A 27101-nucleotide genomic window follows, 5' to 3' on the forward strand; every position below is an offset into this window, starting at 1 on the left:
TGACATGTATCCTTGTGACACTTTATTTGGTTCTAGACCATTGATTTTTTTCATTTGTCATCAATACAAGGAAATGTTGTTCCCAAATCATTACTTGGGTAGCATAAATCACATTAAACTCAATAAAGCAATGTATAATATCTTATTTGGGTTGGAAATGTAAAATATTCAATAAGAAATCTCGGCAGAGAAAAAAAAAAGGCCTCCTTTGATCATATATATGTATTTACAAAATAAAATCACGTCCTTTAAGATACATACAAATGTGTGTTAAAAAAAAAATAATAGCGAAATGTAATGTAATTATTGCTTTTGTAAGAAAGAAAGCAGCTGGTAAGGTTGCAAAGTGTGGGGAGGCCGACATCTGTCAAATCTGTTACAAATGCTTCAAAATTATTTTTTGTAAAAATTTTATTCACAAAACTTAATTTTCCAAGATTAGAAAGGAGCTGAGAAACTTTATTTGCATGGGGTCGTAGCTGTTCCTTCAAAATATTTACATGAACCTCTGGATGTTTATAACGGCGCAATGTGCATCACAAAAACGTATGCATATTAGAAGAGACGGAGCCTCCCTCAGTTTTCATTTGCAAGATTTTTGCCACGTGCCCGAAATGTGCTTCTCTAATTAAGGCAAAAAATATGAATGAATCATAAATTAAGATGTAAGCAATCAAATAAATAAGTCCATTATCACAATGGCACTGCAGAATGGAAGCACATTATAAAAGAAATTGATCAAGGGAATCTGTGACTTTACACCATGTTCACCGACATCTGCAGTAGCTGCATACAACATACAGTACATATCCAGACAGGAGCAAAATAGTACAATATCTTACCTTCCATAATGCTCACCTATCTGAAGGCTCATCCCAAATATATGATAATGTATACGTATAGTTCACACATATTTGCTATTCATCCAAAATATAAACACACCACGATTTGTGGAAATGAAGGGAGGAAAGTAGAAAAAAAATTGGCAAGAAAGGCTCTTCACATTTGCTTTGCTGTAAAATAATTTTCTCGTAGAACAGAGTTTTTTTTAGTCAACAATAAAAATGAGAAAAATCTGTAATAACTGAATAGTAATAACACACCAAACACTAGTTTACACTTCGAAATCGTCACGACTGAAGTAGTCTGTACCAATGCTGGCATCAGGGTGGAGCAGGGGACAGATCACAGATGAGAAGTAGCCTGTCACTCTGTTTTAGACATTTCATATTTGGTCATCATAATCTCCTGCATGTCCAAAAGAACACAAAAAGTAAGTTAAAATAACTTAGAAAAAGAGGTATAACAGACTTTACAACCAAATCGGTATGACTTACCTCGTCAGAGTCCAGCAATACTGGAAGTGCTCTGAAACAAAACAAAGTGGATACATTGTAAGTATTTAACCCCTTCACCCCCAAGGGTGGTTTGCACGTTCATGACCGGGCCAATTTTTACAATTCTCACCACTGTCCCTTCATGAGGTAATAACTCTGAAATGCTTCCATGGATCCCGATGATTCTGACCTTGTTTTCTCGTGACATATTGTACTTCATGTTAGTGGTAAAATTTAATTCATAAAACTTACGCTTATTTGTGAAAAAACGGAAATTTGGGGAAAATGTAGAAAATTTTGCAATTTTCCAACTTTGAATTTTTATGCCCTTAAATCACTGAGATACGGCACACAAAAAACTTAATAAGTAACATTTCCCACATGTTTACTTTACATCAGCACAATTTTGGAACCAAAATTTTTTTTTGTTAGGAAGTTATAAGTGTTAAAAGTTGACCAGCGATTTCTCATTTTTACAACACCATTTTATTTTTACCGATCACATCACATTTTAAGCCTCTTTGAGGGGTCTATATGATAGAAAATACCCAAAAGTGACACCATTCTAAAAGCTGAACCCCTTAAGGTGCTCAAAACCACATTCAAGAAGTTTATTAACCCTTCAGGTGCTTCACAGGAATTTTTTGAATATTTAAAAAAAAAAAATGAACATTTAACTTTTTTTCACAAAAAAAAATACTTCAGGTTCAATTTTTTTTTATTTTACCAAGGGTAAAAGGAGAAATTGGACTGCAAAAGTTATTGAGCAGTTTGTCCTGAGTACGTTGATACCTGATATGTGGGGGGAACCACTGTTTCGGTGCATGGCAGAGCTCAGAAGGGAAGGAGCGCCGTTTGACTTTTTCAACGCAAAATTGGCTGGAATTCTGATCGGACGCCATGTCAGGTTTGGAGAGCCCCTGATGTACCTAAACAGTGGAAACCCCCCACAAGTGACCCCATTTTGGAAACTAGACCCCCCAAGGAACTTATCTAGATGTTTGGTGAGAACTTTGAACCCCCAAGGGCGTCACAGAAGTTTATAACGTACAGCCGTACATACAGTTATAAAATCATATTTTTTCCACAAAAATGATCTTTTCACCCTCAATTCTTACTTTCCCAAGGGTAACAGGATCGTAAATGTTATTGTGCAATTTGTCCTGAGTACGCCGATATCCCATATGTGGGGGTAAACCACTATTTGGGCGCATGGCAGAGCTCGGAAGGGAAGCAGCGCCATTTGACTTTTTTGGCTGGAATTGAGATCAGACACCATGTCGCGTTTGGAAATCCCCTGATGTACCAAAACAGTGGAATGCCCCCACAAGTGACCCCATTTTGGAAACTAGACCCCCTAAGGAACTTATCTAGATGTGTGGTGAGCACTTTGAACACCCCAAGTGCTTCACAGAAGTTTATAACGCCCGGGCGTGAAAATAAAAAAATCGTATTTTTTCCACAAACATGATCATTTAGTCCCCATTTATTTTCCCAAGGGTACCAGGAGAAAATGGAACCCAAAAGTTGTTGTCCAATTTGTCCTGAGTACCCCGATACCCCATATGTGGGAGAAAACTACTGTATGGGCCCACATCAGGGCTCGGAAGGGAAGTAGTGACGTTTTGGAATGCTGACTTTGATGGAATGCTCTGCGGGTGTCATGTTGCCTTTGGAGAGCCCCTGATGTACCTAAACAGTGGAAACCCCCCACAAATGACACCATTTTGGAAACTAGACCTCCTAAGGAACTTATCTAGATGTGTGGTGAGCACTTTGAACCCCCAAGGGCTTCACAGAAGTTTATAACGCCCGGGCGTGAAAATAAAAAAATCATATTTTTTTCCCACAAAAATGATATTTTTGCCCCCAATTTTTTATTTTCCTAAGGGCAACAGGAGAAATAAGACCCCAAAAGTTGTTTTGCAATTTGTCCTGAGTAGGCTGATACCCTACATGTGGGGGTAACACACTGTTTGGGCGCATGGCAGAGCTTGGAAGGGAAGGAGCACCATTTGACTTTTTCAACGCAGAATTGGCTGGAATTGAGATCAGACGCCATGTTGCGTTTGCAGAGCACCTGATTTGCCCAAACAGTGGAAATCCCCCAATTCTAACTCCAACCCTAACCCTAATCTCAGCCCTAACCCTAATCCTAGCCATAACCCTAACGGGAAAATAGAAATAAATACATTTTTTTAATTTTATTATTTTTCCCTAACTAAGGGGGTGATAAAGGGGGTTTGATTTACTATTTATGGCAGTTTTTATTTTTGGCAGCTGTCACACGCTAAAAGATGCTTTTTATTGTAAAAATAGTTTTTGTATCACCACATATTGAGAGCTATAATTTTTCCGTATTTTGACCCACTGAGTCATGTGAGGTCTTCTTTTTTGCGGGACGAGTTGACGTTTTCATTGGTATCATGTTCGGGCACGTGACATTTTATTATCGCTTTTTATTCCGATTTTTGGGACGCAGAATGAACAAAAACCAGCGTTTCATGAACTTCTTTTGGGGGTGCGTTTACACCGTTCCGCGTGCGGTAAAATTGATAAAGGGGTTTTATTCTTCGGGTCAGTACGGTTACAGCGATACCTCATTTATACCATTTTTTTATGTTTTGGCGCTTTGGTGCAATAAAAACATGTTTATATAAAAAATAATTATATTTGCATCGCTTTATTCTGCGAGCTATAACTTTTTTATTTTTTCTCTGATGATGCTGTGTGGCAGCTCGTTTTTTGCGGGACAAGATGACATTTTCAGCGGTACCATGGATATTTATATGTGTCTTTTTGATCGCGCGTTATTGCACTTTTTGTTCGGCGGTATGATAATAAATCATTATTTTGTGCTTCGTTTTTTATTTTTATTTTTTAAGGGGTTCGCTAAAGGGGTTAACTAATGGGACAGTTTATAGGGCAGGTTGTTACGGACGCGGCGATACCAAATATGTGTACTTTTATTGTTTTTGTTTTATTTTTATTAAATGAATTATGGAATTTTTTTTTTTTTTAAATTTATTAAGCGACTTTTTAAAAATTTCTACACTTTTTTTTTTTTTTTTTTTTTAAGTTTATTAGGTTGTCCCAGGGGGGACATCACTGTCCTGTGACAGATCGCTGATCTGTCACATCACAGATCACTGTGACAGATCAGCAATCTGTCACAGGCAGTGTGCAGGTTTCCTCCTTGCCTGCGCTTTGCAGGCACTGAGGAAGCCAGCTCCCTGCAGGCCTCCGAAGGTCCCCGTCGCCATCTTGGATCCGGGGACCTGCAGGGAAAGAGCCCCCCCGCAGCAGCGCTGCACACTGCGCTGCTGTGGGGGGCTCAGGGAAGCACGGAGGGAGCCCCCTCCCTGACGATGCTTCCCTTTAACCCCCGGTACACCGCGATCGTGTTTGATCGTGGTGTGCAAGGGGTTAACGTGTCGGGGGCGGTCTGTGACCGCCCCTGACACATAGTGCCGGGTGTCAGCTGTGATAATCAGCTCACACCCGGCCGCGATCAGCGACGCTCACCACGTGGGCGCCGCTGATCGCACTAGACGTACTATCCCGTCCATGGGCAGAGGGGCCCGGATCCCATGGACGGGATAGTACGTCTGATGTCAGAAAGGGGTTAAAGGGAATTTCAAACTAAAAAGAGACAATATTGGAATGTAAATATTAACAGTGTGAAGAAAAAGCATAAAAAAAAATACAAAGTGGATGGCATTTAATTCAGCGCAGAGCCATGTTTTGACAGCTCGCGGCAGACATGGGCATTATCTAGGAGATCACTATGTAAAGGAAGTACAGACTCAGCCCCCCCTATGGGTGCCATGAGCTGACAATCTAACATTATTTCCCAGAATGCATGGGCTTCATGTAGGAGACCACTATGTAAAGGAAGTACAGACTCCGCCACCTATGGGTGCCACAAGCTGACAATCTCACATTATTTCCCAGAATGCATGGGCCTCATCTACAACTCTATTTAAAGGGAACCTGTCACCACTTTTTCGACCTACTAGGTAAAAATATAATTTAATTAAGTGTCAGCTATGCGTTCCACAACTAGTTCAGAAACCCCCTGACTCTCCAAGTATCACTCATAAAAACCTTTTTTATTTGTCCCGTGCTGTATGTTAATCTGTTCGGTCCGGTCCGATGGGAGCTGCCTCTGTTCCGTCACTCCACCCCTCCTCAGCTTGCTGTACGCATTCTTCGCTGTGAAGATCGCAGATCGCGTACATATACTGCACGTGCACATTGAAATGTGACCTCGCCCATGCGCAGTATGCTTTGCCCAACTGAGGGCAAAGCCGAAAATCAGTACACTCACTTAAATTATATTTTTCCTAGTAGGCCAAAAAAGTGGTGACAAGTTCCCTTTAAGGGTAGTGCTGACAAAGCCCCCTACTTATGTTTTAAGCAAACAATTACCAAATTTTCACTATCAAAGTATTCTGCAACTCAAAGTTATGAAAATGGGAAAAGATTCAAGTCAATTTATTATCCTCATCAATATTCATTAATTTAGACTGCAGCTCAACATTACATGGTATCGTGGTTTTGGCTAGTGAACCTTATTCAAGGTATAATAAAAAGGTGTAACACTTTAGGGATTTTTTTTTTCCTACAGGCAAAATATTTCCTGAACTCTAGGAGATATGAGGATTACAAAGAAACAAGGCTTGTGATGAGAGAAATTGGAGCCGTAGAAAAACCAGGGAAGACGAGAATAGTGCCATTTACTTTGTTCAAGACATCCAGATTTTGATGTATATTGCAAGTGAGATGAAGCAAAATCAGCAAAGGCTTGCACTACAAATCAGTTTCTGTGGTGACAATTTCAGCAAGTGAAGTTGATTTGTTCAGATCCAGAGATGTGACTATACACTAAAAGTACAGTTATTACAGTCTTGTAACAAGCCATGTTCCTCTGTGGTCATCACATGGCCACCAGTTTCTATCTACCAAAAGTAATTAATGAATGTGTCTATTGAATGGAATAAAGCCCAGATCATAACAAAATGGAATTGTCACAGAAAGTGCAGTGGCTTGCAAAAGTATTCACCCCCTTGGGATTTTTCATGTTTTGCTACCTCACAACCTGGAATTTCACTGTTTTGTTTGAGGGTTTGTATCAGTTCATATAAAGAACATGCACACAACTGTAAACATTTGGTTTTCTTTTTATTGTGAAGCAAACAACATATAGGACAAAAAACTTCAGTGTGCATAACTATCCACCCCTCTAAAATCAGCACTTTGTAGAGCCTCCTTTTGCAGCAAGTCATTTTGGATAAGTCTCCATGAGCTTTCCACATCTTGCCACTGGGACTTTTGCCCATTTCTCAAGGCAAAAAAGCTCCAGGTCCTTCAAGTTAGATGGTTTCCTCTGGTGAACAGCAATCTTCAATGTCTGACCACAGATGCTCAATTTGATTAAGTTCTGGGCTTTGACTAGGCCACTGCAAAACATTTATGCTTCCCCTTAAACCACTCAAGTGTTGCTTTAGCAATATGCTCTTGGTCATTGTTTTGTTGGAAGGGGAACCTCTGTCCCAGTCTTAAATCATTGACAGTTTGAAACAGGTTTTGGTCAAGAATATCCAGCACCAAATATTGCACCATCCATCTTCCCCTGGATTTGGACCATTTTCCCTGTCCCTACTGCCGAAAAACACTCCCATGGTATGATGCTGCCACCACGTTTCACTGTGGAGATGGTTTGGCGCCAAACCAACACGGTGATAAGCCGTGTTGGTTTAGCGCCAAACATAGGGTTTACCTTGGTGGCCAAAAAGTTTAGTTTTGGTTTCACCTGATCACAGCACCATCCTCCATACAATTGGGGAGTTTCCCCACGTCTTTTCGCAAACTGATAAACAGCCTTACAATTTTTATAAGTAAAGGCTGCGCACTCTTCCATAAAGGCCACCTCTATAGAGTGTATGACTTATTGTGATCGTACGGACAGATACTCCAGTCTCTGCGTGGGAACTCTGAAGTTCTTTCAGGGTTACCTTTATTCTCGGTGCTGCCTCTCTAATGTCCTCGTTGCTTGAGCTGAGAGTTTTGTTGGGAGGCCCTCTCATGGCAGGTTTGTTGTGGTACCATGTTCTTTCCATTTGATGATAATGGATTTGATGATGCTCCGGGTGATCATCAGAGATTGGGATATTTTTTTCTTTATAATCCAACCTTAACTTGTACTTCTCAACAACTTTGTCCCTGACTTGTTTGGAGCTCCCCTTGGTCTTCATAGTGTTGTTTGATTAGTGGCACCACTTGCGCAACACTGTTGAAGCCTTTGTCGCCTATCAGAAAAGGTATGTATATACTCACAGATCATGTAACACTTAGATTGTACACAGGTGGACTTCCGTTCTCGAAGCATGTGACTTATGAAGGTAATTGCTTGCACCAGAAATTTTTAGGGGCATCATCGCGAAAGGGGTAAAAACATATGTACATGCATAATTTCTTCACTAAGCAAGAAATTGCTTCTTTTTTTCCCCTGAATCTATAATATCCTTTTAAAGTGAACCTGTCACCCCTTTTTTCGACTATGAGCTGCTGGCACCGACATCAGGGGCTTATCTACAGCATTCTGTAATGCTGTAGATAAGCCCCCCGATGTAACCTGAAAAACGAGTTAGATTATACTCACCCAGGGGCAGTCCGGTCGGTCCGATGGGTCTTGCTTCCCATCTTGCAGCGATGACCTCTCCCGGCGCCTGTGCACTGCAGGACTCTGCTCTGCCCTCAACAGGGCAGAGCAGTGACCCTGCGCCGGAGGAACGACAGGCAGCAAAGAAGAGGACGGCATCGTATGAAGATGGGAGGCGCCGGAAGGGACGGTGACACCCATCGGACCAGACCGGACGCCGGGGTGAGTATAATCTAACTCATTTTTCTTATCTTTCAGGTTACATCAGGGGCTTACCTACAGCATTACAGAATGCTGTACATAAGCCCCTGATGTCATTGCCGGCAGCTCATAGTCAAAAAAAGGGGTGACAGATTCCCTTTAAGAAAAGACTACTTATTCCAATGTAATTTAAAGGTGTCTTCTCAAGTTGTAAGGAGAGACCTGTCAATTCAGGACTGTTTGACTAGTCATCTGTGCAGCTCAGTCACCGAGGGTTAATAAAAGTTTGTCACTCCCTGCAACGCCAAAGCGTTTCAGAGTAAAACATTCATGGCTAAGATTAGAGAGCCAGTGCCCGATACATGCTGCCTAAGGATTGTGAAGCATGTATCAGCTGTGAGGTTCACTTTAACCCCTTAATGTCCAATGACGGACACAGTCCGTCATCAGACATTTCCCCTGCTTTGATGAGGGCTCCGGCGCTGAGCCCGCATCAAAGCCGGGACATGTCAGCTGTTATGAACAGCTGACATGTGCCCGCAATAGGCGCGAGCGGAATCGCCGTCCGCCCGCGCCTATTAACTAGTTAAATGCCGCTGTCAAAGCTGACAGCGGGCATTTAAATAGAATTTCCGGCCGCCGGGCCGGAAATGACGTCATCGCCGACCCCCGTCACGTGATCGGGGGTCGGCGTCACGTTGCCTGGACAACCAGAGGTCTCTATGAGACCTCTATGGTTGTTCCAGGCATAAGGCTTTCAGCGCCACCCGGTGGTCGGCGCTGAAAGCACAGCAGTAAATCTGCTACATATGGGCGATCTGCTCATCGCCCATATGTAGCAGAGTCAATCGGGTTGCGCATGCTTCTAGCCTCCTATGGAGGCTATTGAAGCATGCCAAAAGTAAAAAAAAAAAATGTTTAAAAATAAAAAAAAATTAAAAAAACCTAAAAGTTCAAATCACCCCCCTTTCGCCCCAATCAAAATAAAACAGTAAAAAAAAAATCCCACATACACATATTAGGTATCGCCGCGTTCAGAATCGCCCGATCAATAAAAAAAAAGCATTAACCCGATCGCTAAACGGCGTAGCGAGAAAAAAATTCAAAACGCCAGAATTACGTTTTTTTGGTCACCAAGACATTGCATTAAAATGCAATAACGGACGATCAAAAGAACGTATCTGCACAAAAGTGGTGTCATTAAAAACGTCAGTCCGGCACGGAAAAAATAAGCCCTCACCCGACCCCAGATCATGAAAAATGGAGACGCTACGGGTCTCGGAAAATTGCGCACATTTTTTTTTTTTTTAGCAAACTTTGGAATTTTTTTTTCACCACTTAGATAAAAGAGGACATAGACATGTTTGGTGTCTATGAACTCGTAATGACCTGGAGAATCATAATGGTAGGTCAGATTTAGCATCTAGTGAACCTAACAAAAAAGCCAAGCAAAAAACAAGTGTGGGATTGCACTTTTTTTGCAATTTCACCGCACTTGGAATTTTTTTCCCGTTTTCGAGTACACGATATGGTAAAGCCAATGATGTCATTTAAAAGTACAACTCGTCCCGCAAAAAATAAGCCCTCACATGGCCATATAAACGGAAAATTAAAAAAGTTATGGCTCTGGAAAGAAGGGGAGGGAAAAATGAAAATGTAAAACCAAAAATGCCCCTGGTCGTTAAGGGGTTAAGGTTCTTTTTACAGATTCAACAGTCACCAAGTACAGACCTCGATGTCACGAGACTCGAGGAAAGTCGTCGACCCGTGAATCTCGGGTGTGTGAAATCGGCCATAGGAAAATGTTAATAGTATGATACATCAGAAAACAAATACAATATTTAAATCCCACAGAGGTTAGAAAAAAAATGATAATTACATGTCAGCGAAAGAAGATGGGATGTTTTCTTCTACCCACTTTAGGTCTTCATCCTAAACAAAAAGATAAGAAAATTAAAGAAGTGCACTTAAAAACAAGTTATCACCTATCATCAGAAGATAAAGGTCTGACTGCTGGGACCTCACCAATCGGCAGAATGGGGCACTTTTATCACGTGCCCAACAGCAACTCCATTTATTCTTTAATAGACTGCTGGAAAAAGCTCAGTCCTGCACTCGGCAGTCACATAGGGGTTGAAAGGAGTGGGAGGTGTGAGTCCCAGTTGTTGATTCAGTCCTCACCAATCAATAAGTTTGCACCTACGGGTGTTAACTTGTTTTCCCCAGTCAGCCCCTTTAATTGGCATTTTAAATAGAATACGTGTCCTTGGGATGTTAGTGCACAAGCTAAATTTTCTGAGTAACAACTAGCTTTGTAACAGAAAACAGCAGACATATTTAGTACCTTAGCGTGCTCTGATATCGTGATATCCAAGCATGATGGGTGTTATCAGAGTATCTCTGGCGTACTCAAACAGTATGATCGAGTTCCCGGGGCTGTATGATTTGCGGCCGTTAGACAGTCGCAACACATGCGGGGATTGCCTATCCCTATATTATGTATCAACATTCATTTTTATGTAAATGAAACAAGGGTGAAGTTGGGATAAGGAAGGGGATAGGGAAAAAAGGGGGATGAAAAGGGGGGTCCTGTTAATCGCCAATACGCTTTATAACGGTGGCAGTTAAGGGGCCTTCTTCCTCAGTGCCATTTTTTAACGGCGCAGAGAAGTAAGGGTAGAGCGCCCCTCAGCGGTGGAAAATCTCCAGGGTCTCAGCTTCACAGAATAATGGCGATCACAAAAAAAGGAAAAAAAAAAAGGCCAATTTACATTTATTTTCTTTCTCCTCTTATATGATCTACCATATCAGAGAAGAGAGAAATGGGGTTCCCCGAGAGCCCCCGATATCTCCGCCATCCCCAGACCCTCCTGCTTCGTCCCCGGACCTCTGTGTCATCTTCCTGGAAGAAAATGGCGGCCGCATACACAGTGCGCCTGCCGAGGTCTGCCGACCGGTACCTGGCAACAATAGGGAATTTTTCCTATTGGTTCCTTTTGATCATTGTAATAGAGCCTATTACAGTGATCAAAATAAAAAAAAAATAGTAAATCAAATCCCTCTTTGCCTTAGGAAGATATAAATTCTAAAAAAAAAAAAAAAAAAATTCCACTCTTTGCAGTTGAGGTTAGAGTTAGGGTTGGGATTAGAGTTAAGGTTTTTTCAAATGTAAGCCAAAAAAAAAAAAAAAAAATTAGGACGATATGACGGTTAGTGTTGAGCGCAAGTGCTCTCTACTCGAGTTTTCATCAAGTGCTCGGGTATGCACAGAGTATTGTGGATCACCGCATGTTTTTTTGGATGTCCATCAGCTGCAAAACATGTAGGGCAGGGACTCGAGCATTTCACTCAAGCACCCACGATCTTTGGTGAATACCCAAGCACCCGATGCAAACTGGAGTAGCGAGCACTTGCGCTCAACACGAATGATGACATTCAATCTAATGTTATCAAATTCTGTGTCATAAATGTGGGTTCAAAATGCTCACTATACCCCTGGAAAAAATCCTTGAGGGGTGTTGTTTCCAAAATGGTGTCACTTGTGGGGGGGGGGGTTTTACTGTTTAACCCCTTAGTGACAGAGCCATTTTGCAGCTTAATGACCAGGCCAATTTTTACAATTTTGACCACTAGTTTATAGTATGTGGTATTTCCTGACGAAGGGGACATAGGAACCCCAAAACGCGTTGAATAAACCACTTTGAATCCTTGGCAATCTGTTGGAATTTATCCTTGCGGCAGAGAGGAGATGCTCCACAAATCCCTACTGAATATATGATTTTATGAGGTTACAACTCTGGAAGGCTTTAAAAGATCCCGCTGATTCTGAGACTTTTTTTTCTTGTGACATGTTTTACTTCATGTTAGTGGTAAAATTTCCTCAATATGACTTGTGTTTATTTATGGGAAAAAAAGGAAATATGGCGAAAATTTTGAACATTTTGCATTTTTCAAACTTTAAATTTTTATGCCCTTAAATCAGAGAGATATGTGACACAAATTTCTTAATAAATAACATTTCCCACATGTCTACTTTACATCAGCACAATTTTGGAAACAAAGTTTTTTTTGTTAGGAAGTTATAAGGGTTAAAAGTTGACCAGAGATTTCTCATTTTCACAACAAAATTTACAAAACCATTTTCTTTTTTTTTTTTAGGGACCACATTGTATTTTAAGTCATTTTGAGAGGTCAATATGACAGAAAATACCCAAGAGTGACACCACACCATTCTAAAAACTGGACCCCTCAAGTTGCTCAAAACCATAGTCAAGCTTATTAACCCTTTACGTGCCTCACAGGCACTGAAGCAATGTGGAAGAAGAAAATTAACATTTAACTTTTTTTTTTTTGCAAAAAATTTACTTCAGACCTCCAGCCTTTATCAATGGAGGTCTGTGGCATCCTTCCTGCTAGTGCATTAGTCAAGGTTTTGGTGCGTCTACCTTTCATGTAATGTGTTTTTTTTATTTTCTATGTTCGCTGTTTGAGATTAGTGTTAGGGACTCGCAATTATTGGGGATCCTTGACGTTGGGTTGCGATCTTATGTGTCTTGGCCAAAATACACTGCTCAAAAAAATAAAGGGAACACAAACAACTGAATATAACTCCAAGTAAATCAAACTTCTATGAAATCACACTGTCCACTTAGGAAGCAACACTGATTGACAATCAATTTCACATGCTGTTGTGCAAATGGAATAGACAACAGATGATAGAAATTATTGGCAATTATCAAGACACCCTCAATAAATGAGTGGTTCTGCAGGTGGGGACCACAGACCACATCTCAGTACCAATGCTTTCTGGCTGATGTTTTGGTCACTTTTGAATGTTGGTTGTGCTTTCACACTAGTGGTAGCATGGGACGGACTCTACAACCCACACAAGGGGCTCAGGTAGTGCAACTCATCCAGGATGCCACATCAGTGCGAGCTGTGGCAAGAAGGTTTGCTGGGTCTAACCCTAACACACCCCTAACCCTAATCCCAACCCTAACTTTAGCCCCAACCCAAACAGGAAAATGGAAATAAATACATTTTTTTATTCTATTATTTTTCCCTAAGGAGGTGATAAAGGGGAGTTTGATTTACTATTTATAGCTGGTATTTATAGTTTTTGCATCACTACATTTTGAGAGCTATAATTTTTCCATATTTTGTCCCACAGAGTCATCTTAGGTCTTGTTTTTTGCGGGACAAGTTGACGTTTTTATTGGTACCATTTTCGGGCACATGACATTTTTTAATCGCTTTTTATTCCGATTTTTGGGAGGCAAAATGAACAAAAACCAGCAATTCATGAATTTCTTTTGGAGGGGGCGTTTATACCGTTCCACGTGTGGTAAAATTGATAAAGTAGTTTTATTCTTCGGGTCAGTACATCCAGAGATGAATTACTGCCCCTCATTACTGCCCTTCCCATTAGTTTGAAAAGAGCAAGCTTCCCCAGCGATTCCCCCTCGCAGCTGTAGCCCCCCTCTCTGCTCTGTTAAATTCTATCCCATTGCCCCCCTCCCTTCAGCAGCTGGTCACTTTTATTGCACCTGGCCAGTTAAATGCGGTCTTTCCCTCCAAAATCTTCTTTGTCCATTCCAGGTTGTATTTAATAACCCACAATGATCCTAGAGACAGGCAAAAGATATTTCCAGACTCAGCGGAATTTGGGCTACGCACGGCAGCGTATTGCAGCTGGTACGCCCATCCGAATCTGAGAAGATAGTTTCTGCCCCCCAGTAACACGCAGGCATGTCAGTTTGATCTCAAAACAATGGTCACATCACAGGGGAAAAATAGGAGTTTTAATACATTTTCAAAAAGGGCGAATGTCCTCTAACAGCTCACTAAGTAAGGTCAGCAAGGGAGGAGTCCCCTGGTTTTGGGCAAAAGTATAAAGCTCAGACGCGCAACTGGGGAGGTGTCAGATGCCAGTATAGCCAGCTAAAGTGCTGTGCTGATGAACCATTTTCCTTGGGAAGGCCCTCCATCGACATATCCTATCTGGGACATGAGATATCTTATTTTAATCCCTTTATTTGTAACTGTCTGTACATACTGTATTTTTATAAAAACTGCCTATATTTTCTGGAGTAAACTAGCTTCGTTCTTTTTGCTCTATAATCGAACCGACATGTACTCCACGCCAAATCACGCTATGCTGTGGGTTGGTTCCTGACCCGATAGATTCGTTAGTATCAAATGAGGAACTGGTGTCAGTGAAGCGTCCTGGTGGTATTGGAGAACTCTGGCAGCGACGGATCGGAGGTTTATGTTTGTATTTCCGGCCTGGGACTGGTGATTTACTTACCGCCTGATAGCCAGTACGCGACAAGGGAGCCTTTCCGGCGACCACTTATCCTAGGTGCAGTTCCCTAACTGATCTAAGGGTAAAGGGGGTGCCAGAGAGCTGCAAGTTCCTAACTGGAACTGAAAGTGGAAACCAAAGTTGGGTTATAGTCCTAATAACCCTGACACTCATATCTTTTTTATGTTTCGGCACTTTTAGACAATGAAAACCATTTTATAGAAAAAAAATTATTATTTTTGCATCACTTTATTCTGAGAGCTATATCTTTTATTTTACTGCTGAAGGCGGCTTGTTTTTTTGCAGGAAAAGATGACATTTTCAGCGGTACTTTTGATCACGTTTTATTCCACGTTTTGTTTCGGCAGTATGAAGATAAAGCATTGTTTTTTGCCTTTTTTTTTATGTTGTTCGCTAAAGGGGCTAACTAGTGGGACAGTTCTATAGGTGGGTCATTGCGGATGTGGCAAAATCAAATGTGTGTACTTTTATTGTTTATACTTTTTTCATACAAATATTTATTTATAGCTACAATATCTTTTGATTTTTCATTATTATATTTTTTAATTTTTTTACTTTGTCCCACTATGGGACTATCATTTTTTGCAGGCTCATTGCATGTACAGCATGGGAATGCAGCAGCATCCCTATGTTTTCCAAACTGTCAGCTCTGCACTGACAGCAAGTTGCTGAGCATGCACTGTGCATGATAAGCAAATTTCCTACCTCTGGTGACATGGATGTCATCATGACAACATCGGATCACCATGGCAAGGATCCGGACCCCTCGTCACGCCGTGGGGTCTTCAATCCAGGGTCTGTCAGCCCTATGCCGGCTACCACAACATTTATGGGGCTAAAGAGTTGGGAGCGGTGCATGACCGCTCCTGGCACTTAGTGCCGGGTGTCAGCTATCAGAATCAGCTGACACCCGACTGTGATCGCCCCCGCGCAGCCCGTGTGCGTGCACGATCACCATGCAGTAATAATATGTCCCTGGCAGTGGCATAGCTACGGGGGGGGGGGGCAGAAGGGGCGGTCGATCAGGGCCCCACACTCTACTGTAACTGTATCGGCGTGCACATCGTGCCGATACAGTCACATTCTGAGGTAGAGCAGGGAGAATCGATTTCCCTGAGCTGGCGGGGGGCCCTGTGACAGCAGTGGGCCCCCGCCCATCGTCACAGGGTTAGCTGTATCGGCTATAGATACTGCCTATGGGGAGTGAATTACACTACAGAGGCTGCCTATAGGGGTGCATTACACTACAGAAGCGGCCTATAGGTGTGCATTACGCTTTAGAATCTACCTATGATGACTGGGAGATCATTATACTATAGAGTCTGCCTATTGTACAATATAGAGTCTGCATATGGGGAGTGCATTATACTGTATGGAGGCCTATGGGGAATGCATTGTACTATATGGAGACCTATGGGGCGTGCATTATACTATATGGAGGCCTATGAGGAGTGCATTATGCTATATGGAGACGGTGGACATATGGGGAGTGCATTACACAATATGGAGACCTTTGGGTAGTGCATTATACTATGTGGAGGCTTATGGGGAGTACATTATACTATATGGAGACCTATGGGGAGTGCATTATACTATATTGAGAACTATCTGGTGTATTATGCTATATGGAGGCTTTCATAGGGGCCATCATACAGTGCGGAGATTACAGTGAGGGGGCCATCATACAGTGTTAGAGCTATTAAACAGTTTGGGGGATATTAAGGGGTCAGTATATATACAGTGAGGGGGCATTGTACGGTGTATAAGAGCATCATATTGTATATAGAGGAGCTGTACAGGGGGAGACTCAGGACATTATTAAATGCAAAGTGGGCACTTATTGTTATAGGGGAATTAAGGTTACTGTGACGGTAAAGGGGCACACAGGGCAATATGACTTTTTAGGGGGCAAAATGTAGTCACTGTTTTCTAGGGCACTTGCACCCAGCATTGCTATTTTCTAGACGGTTGCTCTAGAATTTAGAGACCACACAATAGCACAATAGGTGAAGTAATAGGGGCACATACGGCAGCAGCGACTCGGCATTGGGGTATCAGCAGGATGAGGATTTTGTGCAGATTGGGAATAGTCCCGTTTCGGACAGTGGTGAAAATGTGAGATGTGAAATGTGTCTTTGTTGTATTCTCTGTAGCCGAGTCCTGGCTGGAGGAGTTGTCATGCTGGTCTAGGCCAGATGGAAAAGGCGTGAAAAGTGAACAATTCCACCAGAAAGAACGTAAGCTGTAAGTCACCATCTGTAACTGTGCTGTGATCTCATATGTTCTGTACGACTGGTATCTGCCACTGACCATATGGCGGTAATATCAATATTGGCCTTTATATAGAGATTATTTTCAGCAACAGGCACGTTCAGCTGCTGAGGTTCTCCTACATTCACTATTAGGGTGTGTCACCCAGTTATAATCAAGGTTACCTGGTTAGTGTGGCCCACTCAAAAGTTTCACCCCCCCTTGAACCAAAACCCTAGCTACTCCTCTGATCGTTGGTCAATAAGGCCCAAGGCACAGGGACGTATTATTACGAGATATATCAGAAAGGGGTTAAACTAGCGGTTAGATTTATATTGGATATTAAGGCCTTCCCAGTGTCTGTTTTTACATTCGTTCAAAATTGTGTTTTTAGGGCAGAAAAAACAAATATGGGAAAGGTGACCTCGATCTTGGTTACATGCCTTACAGTTTGAGGCATAGGACTTGTCAATTTTGTGTAAGACATCTGCAGTTTTATACCAGCTGAAACATTAAAAAAAGTTTTCTAAAAGTTTTTCACAACTGAGCTGTGTGAAGGAAGAATAACTTAAAAAGAACAAGAAAGGGATTTTTGGGCAATACCATAAAATCCTTTTCTTCTAGCTTTCATTGGGGGCCACAGGAAAACTTATAAGCCTAAATACAAAGCGCCCCATCCGAAGTCAATGCTCACTATATCTGGGTAGTGGGGGCATCCTGGGTTTTATGCCATCAGTCTTCTGTACCATAGCTTTGCCAGACTGCTACTTGGATTTCTAGCCACGATTTCACAAATTTTACAGAATTCAAACCTTAGGCTAGGTTCACATTGCGTTAGGGCATCCGTTTAACGGATCCGTTAAACGGATGCGCTAACGCTGATGTCATTTTTGTCATCTTTAGTGACCTAGTGCTAACGGTATGCGTTAACGCTAGGTAGCGCTCAGGTACCATGCGCTACCTAGCGTTAGCCCATACAGTACTATGCACAGCGAACGAGTCTCTTCGCTGTGCGTTATTGCCAAAGTACCCAAAAACGCTGCAAGCAGCGTTCGAGGGTGCATCATGAATTAACGCATACTTTCTAACGCATGCCGATTTTGGCATGCGTTAGTATGCATTAGTATCATTGCGGGCAATGGGTGCGTTAACGGATCCATTACATAGCGTTAGTGCCGCTATGTAACGGATCCGTCAGCGCATTGCCCCCTAACCCAGTGTGAACCCAGCCTTAATCTCATGCAAATCTGGGTAGAAAGATACAGCCAGCGGTAGTCACTGAAGTGACTACTTGAGGGATTTTCCTTACACATGTATATATTTTCCTTCATAGGGACTATTTTTGGACATCCCATAGTTTTCTGTGTCACCCAATGAAGCGCCAAAGAAAAAAATAATTTTTGGGACTTACCATAAAATCCCTCTCTCTTAGCCTTCATTGAGGGACACAGCACCCACGCATTTTGGGCATGTGCTTGTTGGTTTCTTGTCATTGTATTTTTCTCAGATTATCCTACTGCCTTCTCAGTAACACCTTGGTGTCAGTAGATGGGTGAAGCCTGCCCCCGTTTTCTGTAGGTTGTAATTTTTAGTGTTCTCTTCCTCGTGGCAGCAGCATATGCTCATTGTTTCCAGGGTCTCTTAATGAAGTTCTTGAAAAAACAGCAATTCTGAGATTGTTAAATTAAAGGGATTGTTCGGTATAAATTGAAAAGTGTGACACTGTGTGACTGCAGACTTCTGAATTCCCCCCAGCACATGCACTGTGCGCTGCAAGGTTTCTGAATCGGGACGAGCGGGTACATACGTTAGGTTCTGGCAGGCAGTATGCATATTTGGACTTGAATAAAGCCGGGTCCACTGAACGGCCACGCACACTGGACGGGGAACAGCCTCGCTCTATACAAGTGTTCTAGCCAGGAGTATGCATAAAGCATACGAACCCGTCGGCCCTGGCTCAGACCAGTTGAATTCTCGCCGTGCACAAGTGCGTGCACTAGGGTGATTCAGAAGTCTGCAGTCACACAGAGTGACTGCATACTTATCTACTTATCAATTTAGACCAAACAATCCCTTTAACTTTATTTTGCAGTTCTGTGTTAATATTGCAGTACCAAAATTATATAGATTTTATTATTTTACAACTCTTGTACATTGCTTTTAAAAAATTATATGATTTGTCATAGCATTTTTATTTTTTTGTTATAGCTGTATGAGGGCATGCTTCTTGTGGGGGAAAAGTTGTTTTCATTTTACTATTTATCACTTTTTATTCCAGTGCCTTCCTGCCCATGACGGAGATATAAGGGGGTAATGACTGTGATAACATAATGGATTATTCTGGAATTCCAATATTTGTCAGTTCCCTAGTGATGCAGGAACAATGCCACTTTCTTGCTTACATCAATCTCATATATATGAGTGTTCAAGAAGACTTCAAAATTGATATAGTTTAGACTAGTTAGTCATTTTTACTGATTTACCAAGAAACATGAATAGAAAACTTAAACAATTTTATAAATGTACTGATCCAAAAGATTGTATAGCAAGAAAATTATACACTGACAGTTTTTTTCAGTCTCCAGATAAAGAAATTACATCTCTGATCGGTTCATATACTTGCAACTTATAACAAGCTTTCTCCAAAACAAAAAATAAATAAATAAAATTAGATATTATTGGAAAGATAATGGCATAATCATTGCCAGCATCTTACAATATTTGTCTTGTCGGCTGTTTTACATATTGTTAGCCTGATTTGTATGGCCATGTTAAGCTATAACGTCAAAATCTAAGACTTCTGCGTTTTTTAAACTAAATTAATCTCAGCCAAAAGATGTCAGGTTTTAAACAAAAAAGCTGGGAATGCCATCAGGATAACCAATATCTTTAAAATACTATTGTCATCTTGTATAAATGACATAATTTTACACACTCGTCATAATAATCTGTCATAATGTAACTCTATAGAAGCAAAACAAATGACATACCTCCTTTTACAAACAGATTTCTAAAAGAAAGTGAGTACTCACAGCACTTGTAGCAGTATTCTTGGCTGTTCCATTGGGCTCAGTCTTTGTTCCCCTAAGCTTCATGCCTTCAGTTACAGAGAACACAATAGTAAAGTTATTAAATGTGCAGATAGGAGCAGTAGTGGGTACAGACTAATAGAGCAGAACATTGCTACTCACCTAAGTGATCTGTGACAATGAATTCTTCTACTTCATCATCTGAATCATCCATGAGAGGGGTGAAGGCATACCTGATAAATTAGTAAAGAAAATTCTATCAGCCTAAACAACAATTGTGCTTAAACCCTTAATAACTGCGGCAATTATGACAATAATGACCAACCCAAATTTTACAATTGTGACCACTGTCACTTTATGTCGTAATAACTGTGGAAAGCTTCAACGGATCCCACCGATTCTGAGACTGTTTTTTGTGACATATTTTACTTCAAGAAAGTGGTAATATTTCTTCAAAAAGATTTGCATTTATTTTTCAAAATAAAAAATTTGCCGAAAATTTAACAATGAATTTAGAGTTTTACTCATAGTGCTAGCGGGGATCTCACCAAGATCACCGCAGCGTGGAACACAGCCTCAGTGACTAGAGGTATCCTCGATGACGTCACCACTGGTCACTGAGGCTGCTCTCGCAGCAGTTCAGTCACCAGTGGTTCTCAGCCTGGACGGTCACATCTTGGCACTGTACAGGTTGAAAACTGTTTATTCTCCAGACATGGATTACGACATGCGACAGAACTACAGACAGGTATAGTATATTGTTTTTATTATTTTAGTTTTATTACAGGAGAATGAAGGCTTCGGTGGAATTAGGTGTTAGGTGAGTATAACTGTGTTTGTTATTTTTAACTAAAAATGTAAAAGTGCGTTTTGCTTTATTTCTAAAAAAGCACTTTATTCTGGCTGTGTCTTTATTTACCATATAACTATAAAATTAGTAATGGATGGATGTCTTATAAATGCCTCTCCATTACTAAGCTATGGGTTTGATGTCACTGGACAATACAAAGGTGACATCAACCCCACAAATATTAACCCCTTCCCGACCTTTGACACCACATAGGCATCATGAAAAGCTGTGGCAATACGACCCATGATGCCTATGTGGCGTCATGAATTGATTGCCCCCCCCTGCGGGTCGGGTGACCGGGGTCACTGAAAGGTCACCCGACCCGCAGGTACAGGGGGCTTTGTACTTCACCACGGGGGGGTGGCTTAGCCCCCACGTGGCTACGATCGCTCTGATTGGCTGTTAAAAGTGAAGCAGCCAATCAGAGCGATTGTAATATTTCAACAATGGAATTTGGTGAAATATTTCAATCCAGCCATGGCCGATGCCACAATAGCATCTGCCATGGCTGGAGACACCGATCAGACCCCCCTACAACCGGCCGCCGCCACCAACTGACGGCGCCGATCGGCCGCCGCGGTCATGATCTGCTCCCCCCGCATTCCCTCCGCTCCCCCCTGCCTTCCGATCACCCCCCTTCACCCTGCACGGTGCCTCCGAAGTCCCTCTGGCCGTCCCGGTGTCCTGCCATCCCGGATCATGGGCGCTGTCATCTTGGAAAATGGCGGGCGCATGCGCAGCACGCCAGCCGGAATCTGCAAAGCTGCAGATTCATTCATTTTGATCACTGTGATAAACTCTCACTGTGATCAAAATTAAAAAAAAAGTAAATCACCGCCCCCTTATCACACTCATATGTAGAGACTAATAATAAAATAAAGAAAATATTTTTATTTTTCCATTAGGGTTAGAAATTAGGGTTGGAATTAGGGTTAGGGTTGGAATTAGGGTTAGGGGTGTGTTGGGGTTAGGGGTGTGGTTAGGGTTATAATTAGGGTTGGGATTAGGTTTAGGGGTGTGTTGGGGTTAGGGTTGGAGTTAGAATTGAGGGGTTTCCACTGTTTAGGCACATCACAGGGTCTCCAAACGCAACATGGCTCCACCATTTATTCCAGCCAATTTTGTGTTCAAAAAGTCAAACAGTGCTCCCTCCATTCCGAGCCCTGACGTGTGCCCAAACAGAGGTTTACCCCCACATGTGGGGTATCAGCGTACTCAGGAAAAATTGCACAACAACTTTGGGGGTCGAATTTCTCCTGTTACCCTTGGGAAAATAAAAAATTGGGGGCTAAAAAAAATTATTTTTGTGGAAAAAAATATTTTTTATTTTTACGGCTCTGCGCTATAAACTTCTGTGAAGCACTTGGGGGTTCAAAGTGCTCACCACACATCTAGATTAGTTCCTTGGGTGGTCTAGTTTCCAAAATGGGGTCACTTGTGGGGAGTTTCTACTGCTTAGGCACATCAGGGACTCGGCAAACGTAATATGACGCCCGCAGACCATTCCATCAAGTCGGCATTTCAAAACATCACTACTTCCCTTCCGAGCCCCGACGTGTGCCCAAACAGTGGTTCCCCTCCACATTTGGGGTACCAGCGTACTCAGGACAAACTGGACAACAACTTTAGGGGTCCAATTTCTCCTGTTACCATTGTGAAAATAAAAAATAGCGGGCTAAAAAAATCATTTTTTGAGGAAGAAAAAAATATTTTTATTTTTACGACTCTGCGTTATAAACTTCTGTGAAGCATTTGGGGGGTTCAAAGTGCTCACTATGCATCTAGATAAGCTCCTTGGGGGTTCTAGTTTCCAAAATGGGGTCATTTGTGGGGGAGCTCCAAAGTTTAGGCACACAGGGGCTCTCCATAATGATTGGAGCTAATTTTTCATTCAAAAAGTCAAATGACGCTCCTTCCCTGCACTCAAACAGTGGTTCCCCCCACATATGGGGTACCAGCGTACTCAGGACAAACTGGACAACTTTTTGGGTCCAATTTATCCTGTTACCCTTAGGAAAATAAAAAGTAGTGGACTAAAAAGTCATTTTTGAGGAAAAAAAGATTTTTTATTTTCATGGCTCTGCGTTTATATACTTCTGTGAAGCACTTGGGGGTTGAAAGTGCTCACTACACATCTAGATAAGCTTCTTTGGGGTTCTAGTTTCCAAAATGGGGTCACTTGTTGGGTGTTTCTACTGTTTAGGCACATCAGGGGCTCTGCAAACGCAACATGACACCCGCAGAACATTCCATCAAAGTCTGCATTGCAAAATGGCGCTCCTTCCCTTCTGAGCTCTCCCATGCTCCCAAACAGTGGTGTCCCCCCCCCCTCACATATGGGGTATCAGTGTACTCAGGACAAATTGCACAACAACTTTTGTGGTCCAATTTCTCCTGTTAGCCTTGTGAAAATAAAAAATAACGGGCTAAAAAATCATTTTTGAGGAAAAAATATGATTTTTTATTTTCACTGCTCTGCGTTATAAACTTCTGTGAAGCACTTGGGGGTTCAAAATGCTCACCACACATCTAGATAAGTTCCTTCAGGGGTCTAGTTTCCAGAATGGAGTCACTTGTGGGGGAGCTCCAATGTTTAGGCACACAGGGGCTCTCCAAACACGACATGGTGTCTGCTAAAGATTGGAGCTAATTTTCCAATCAAAAAGTCAAATGGCGCTCCTTCCCTTCCGGGCCCTGCTGTGCGCCCAAACAGTGGTTTATGACCACACATGAGGTATCGGTGTACTCAGGAGAAATTGCCCAACAAAGTTTAGGATCCATTTTATCCTGTTGCCCATGTAAAAATGAAAAAACTGAGGCTAAATAAAATTGTGAAAAAAAAGTACTTTTTTTACGGCTCAAATTGTGAACCACCTAGGGGTTCAAAGTGCTCACTATGCATCTAGATAAGTTCCTTGGAGGGTCGAGTTTCCAGAATGGGGTCACTTGTGGGGGAGCTCCAATGTTTAGGCACGCAGGGGCTCTCCAAATGCGACATGGCAACCGCTAAATATTCCAGCATATTTTGCATTTAAAAAGTCAAATGGCGCTCCTTCCCTTCTGAGCCCTGTCGTGCGCCCAAACAGTGGTTTATGACCACATATGAGGTATTGGTGTACTCAGGAGAAATTGCCCAACAAATTTTAGGATCCATTTTATCCTGTTACCCATGTGAAAATGAAAAAAATTGATGCTAAAAGAAAATTTTTGTTGGAAAAATTAAAATGTCCATTTTTTCCTTCCACGTTGCTTTAGTTCCTGTGAAGCACTTGTAGGGTTAATAATCTTCTTGAATGTAGTTTTGAGTAGCTTGAGGGGTACAGTTTTTAGAATGGTGTCACTTTTGGGTATTTCTGCCATATAGACCCCTCAAAGTGACTTCAAATGTCAGGTGGTCCCTAAAAAAATGGTTTTGTATATTTTGTTGTAAAAGTGAGAAATCGCTGGTCAACTTTTAACCCTTATAACTTCCTAACAAAAAAAAATTTGTTTCCAAAATTGTGCTGTGGGAAATCTTATTTATTAACTATTTTGTGTCACATAACTCTCTGGTTTAAAAGAATAAAAATTCAAAATTTTCGCCAAATTTCCGTTTTTTTCACAAATAAATGCAAAAATTATCGACCTAAATTTACCACAAACATGAAGCCCAATATGTCACGAAAAAAAAAATCTCTGAATCGCTAGGATACGTTGAAGCGTTCCTGAGTTATTATATAGGGACACTGGTCAGATTTGCAAAAAATTGCCTGGTCATTAAGGTTAAAATAGGCTGGGTCATGAAGGGGTTAACCTCACTTGCCTCCGCTACATGGAAAGTGGGAAGAGCCGGGCAAAGAGCTAGAATTGGCGTATCTAATAGATGTGCCTTTTCTGGGCGGCTGCGGGCTGCTATTTTTAGGCTGGAGGGGCCAATATCCATTGCCCCTTACCAGACTGAGAATACTAGCCCCCAGCTGTCTGCTTTAGCAAGGCTGATTGTCAAAAATGGGGGGGACCCACGTCATTTTTTAAAATTATTTATTTAAATAATTAAAAAATATGGCTTGGGGACCCCTCTATTCTTGATAAGCAGCCTTGCTGAAGATGACAGCTGAGGGCTGCAGCCCACAGCTGAGTTTTCACTGGCAGGTTATCAAAAATACAGGGGAACCAACGTCATTGTTTTTTTTAAATTATTTATTTACAGTGCAGAAGAAGGCTAATGAATACACCCATCAGCCACTCCTGCTCTCGCTGTTATTAAAGCAGCAGGCGTCGGATTGATGGGAGCTGTAGTCCCATCAGCTGACGCCAGTGATCAGAGGTAAACTTTATACCTCTGATGACAGCTGAGCGCTCACGCTGTCTTTTGACAGCATGGGAACCGCGGCTCTCTGACCGGTGGGGATGATTTCACCACAGATCAGAAGCAGTGTTTGCCGCGCTGTCATGCACATGACAGCGTGGCAAACACTGATGTTCAGGCCCCCCATTCAAGTGAACGGGGTACGGGTTTGGGATCAAGTCTGGATACTATTCTGGTACCCCAACTTTTTGTAACTGTTCGGCCAAACCCGAACATTCAGGTGTCCGCCCATCTCTAGTCATCATATCGAAAATTTTCATTTTTTTTTTTTTTTTTTCACAAAAATGTTGCTTTATCCTCAAATTTGTAATTTTCACAATGGATAACTGGAGAAAACGGACTCCATAATCTGTTTCACAATTTGTCCCAAAAAGCTTCAGCTTGGGAACATGGCAGGGCTTGGGTTCTATGGTTACTAAGGGGGGTCTAAACGGTGATGAGAGCAGTACCCTTGACAACTGTCATTTTAATGTGTATCAGTGGTCATTAAGGGGTTAAAAGGTTTATTCTGAATTGTGCAAGTTATCACAGGATAGATAACTTGATGATCGTTGGCGATCTTCACAGTGGCTTTCATAGAAAGGCCCATAGCTAATAATTAGAGTATGAGCAGTCATGAATTTAATTTGTCAGGGCATTTCAGAGCCTCGTTCTTAGAACCTTTTGCGGTCTCAACTTTCAGAAGCCCAACTATCGCAAGCTATCATCACTTGGACCGGCAACAACTGTTTAAAATTGTTAAAGGGTTGTTCTCAATTATCCTTGAAGCGCACTTCTTGTCTGTCTTGGGGCTTCCCATTTGTTTGGAGCGATGCACTAATGAAGATTCACAGATCAGATCTGAAGCATAGTTGTGCAGCTGATCCAACTGTTCTCTCTCGGATGCCGCTTCAACATCTGAGGAGCCCAGAGACAATAAATCTGGCTAGATCGTGCACGCCAGCGATCTGGCCAGCTTTGGATACGAGTCAACAGTGCTCTACTGAAAAGAGCTTGTAAGCACTGCACAAGTTCAACCACACAGCTAGTCTGCAGCGTTGGCCGGTAACCTTTGCAAACAGCATTAAACAATTAAAAACGTCTCCATAATTGTAATCAAACAGAATTTTTAATAAGATTCAAATTAAATATAATACTAATATTTATAATATATACTACACATATACCGTATGTATGTGTGCCTGATTATATAACAAAGCTCTGGCAAAAATTAAGAGACCACTGCAAAATTTTCAGTTTGTCTGTTATTTCCCTTTATAGGTATATTTTTGAGTTAAATATAAATTGTTATTTTATTCTATAAACTACTGACAACATGTTTCCGAATTTCCATGCACTAAATTTTGTGTTTATTTTCAGAATATGAAAAATGGTCAAAATAGCAAATAAAATTGCATTGCTTGCAATACTCAAATAATGCTAAGAAAACGAGTTCATAATCACTTAGATACAACAATACTAATGTTTTATCTCAGAAAGAGTTCAGAAATCAATATTTTGTGGAATAACCATGATTTTTAATCACAGCTTCCATGCATCTTGGCATGCTTTCCACCAGTCTTTCACACTACTTCTGGGTGACCTAATAACACTCCCTGGTACAAAAATTTAAGCATTTCTTCATTGTTTGATGGCTTGTGACTATCAATCTTCCTCTTGATTACATTCCAAAGGTTTTCAATGGGTTTCAGGTCTGGAGATTGGGCTGGCCATGACAGGGATTTGATATGGTGGTCCTTCATCCACACATTGATTGACCTAGCTGTGTGGCATGGCACATTGTCGTGCTGGAAAAACCAGTCCTCAGAGTTGGGGAACATTGCCTGAGCAGAAGGAATCAGCTGTTTTTCCAGGAAAACCTTTTATGCGGCATGATTCATATGTCCTTCGCAAAAATTAACCTTCTCAATTCCAGCCTTGCGGAAGCATCCCCAGATCATCACCGATCCTCCACCAAATTTCACAGTGGGTGCAAGACACTGTGGCTTGTACGCCTCTCTGGGTCTCCGTCTAACCATTAGACGACCAGGTGTTGGGCACTTGATGTCATCCTGCGGTTTGGTGAGTGACATTCGAATAAGATAACAGTCATCCCGG

At 41.7% G+C, this 27101-nt stretch overlaps 1 protein-coding gene across 1 annotated transcript in view; it reads right to left on the reverse strand.

The window, feature by feature from the left end:
• Window positions 1-393: 393 nt before the first annotated feature.
• TMEM87B (transmembrane protein 87B) overlaps window positions 394-27101 on the reverse strand; it is a 116208-nt gene continuing 89500 nt past the window's right edge. The window contains exons 16-20 of the mRNA XM_073545162.1: window positions 19969-20039; window positions 19810-19874; window positions 10082-10134; window positions 1338-1368; window positions 394-1248 (exon numbers count right to left, since the gene is read on the reverse strand). Of these exons, the coding sequence (XP_073401263.1) occupies window positions 1207-1248; window positions 1338-1368; window positions 10082-10134; window positions 19810-19874; window positions 19969-20039 (262 nt within the window). The 3' untranslated portion in view covers window positions 394-1206. The remainder of the gene's footprint in view (window positions 1249-1337; window positions 1369-10081; window positions 10135-19809; window positions 19875-19968; window positions 20040-27101) is intronic.

This window comes from Dendrobates tinctorius, unplaced genomic scaffold, assembly GCF_039654945.1.
Source record: "Dendrobates tinctorius isolate UK_male_01 unplaced genomic scaffold, ASM3965494v1 ptg000140l, whole genome shotgun sequence".
Taxonomy (NCBI): Eukaryota; Metazoa; Chordata; class Amphibia; order Anura; family Dendrobatidae; genus Dendrobates; species Dendrobates tinctorius.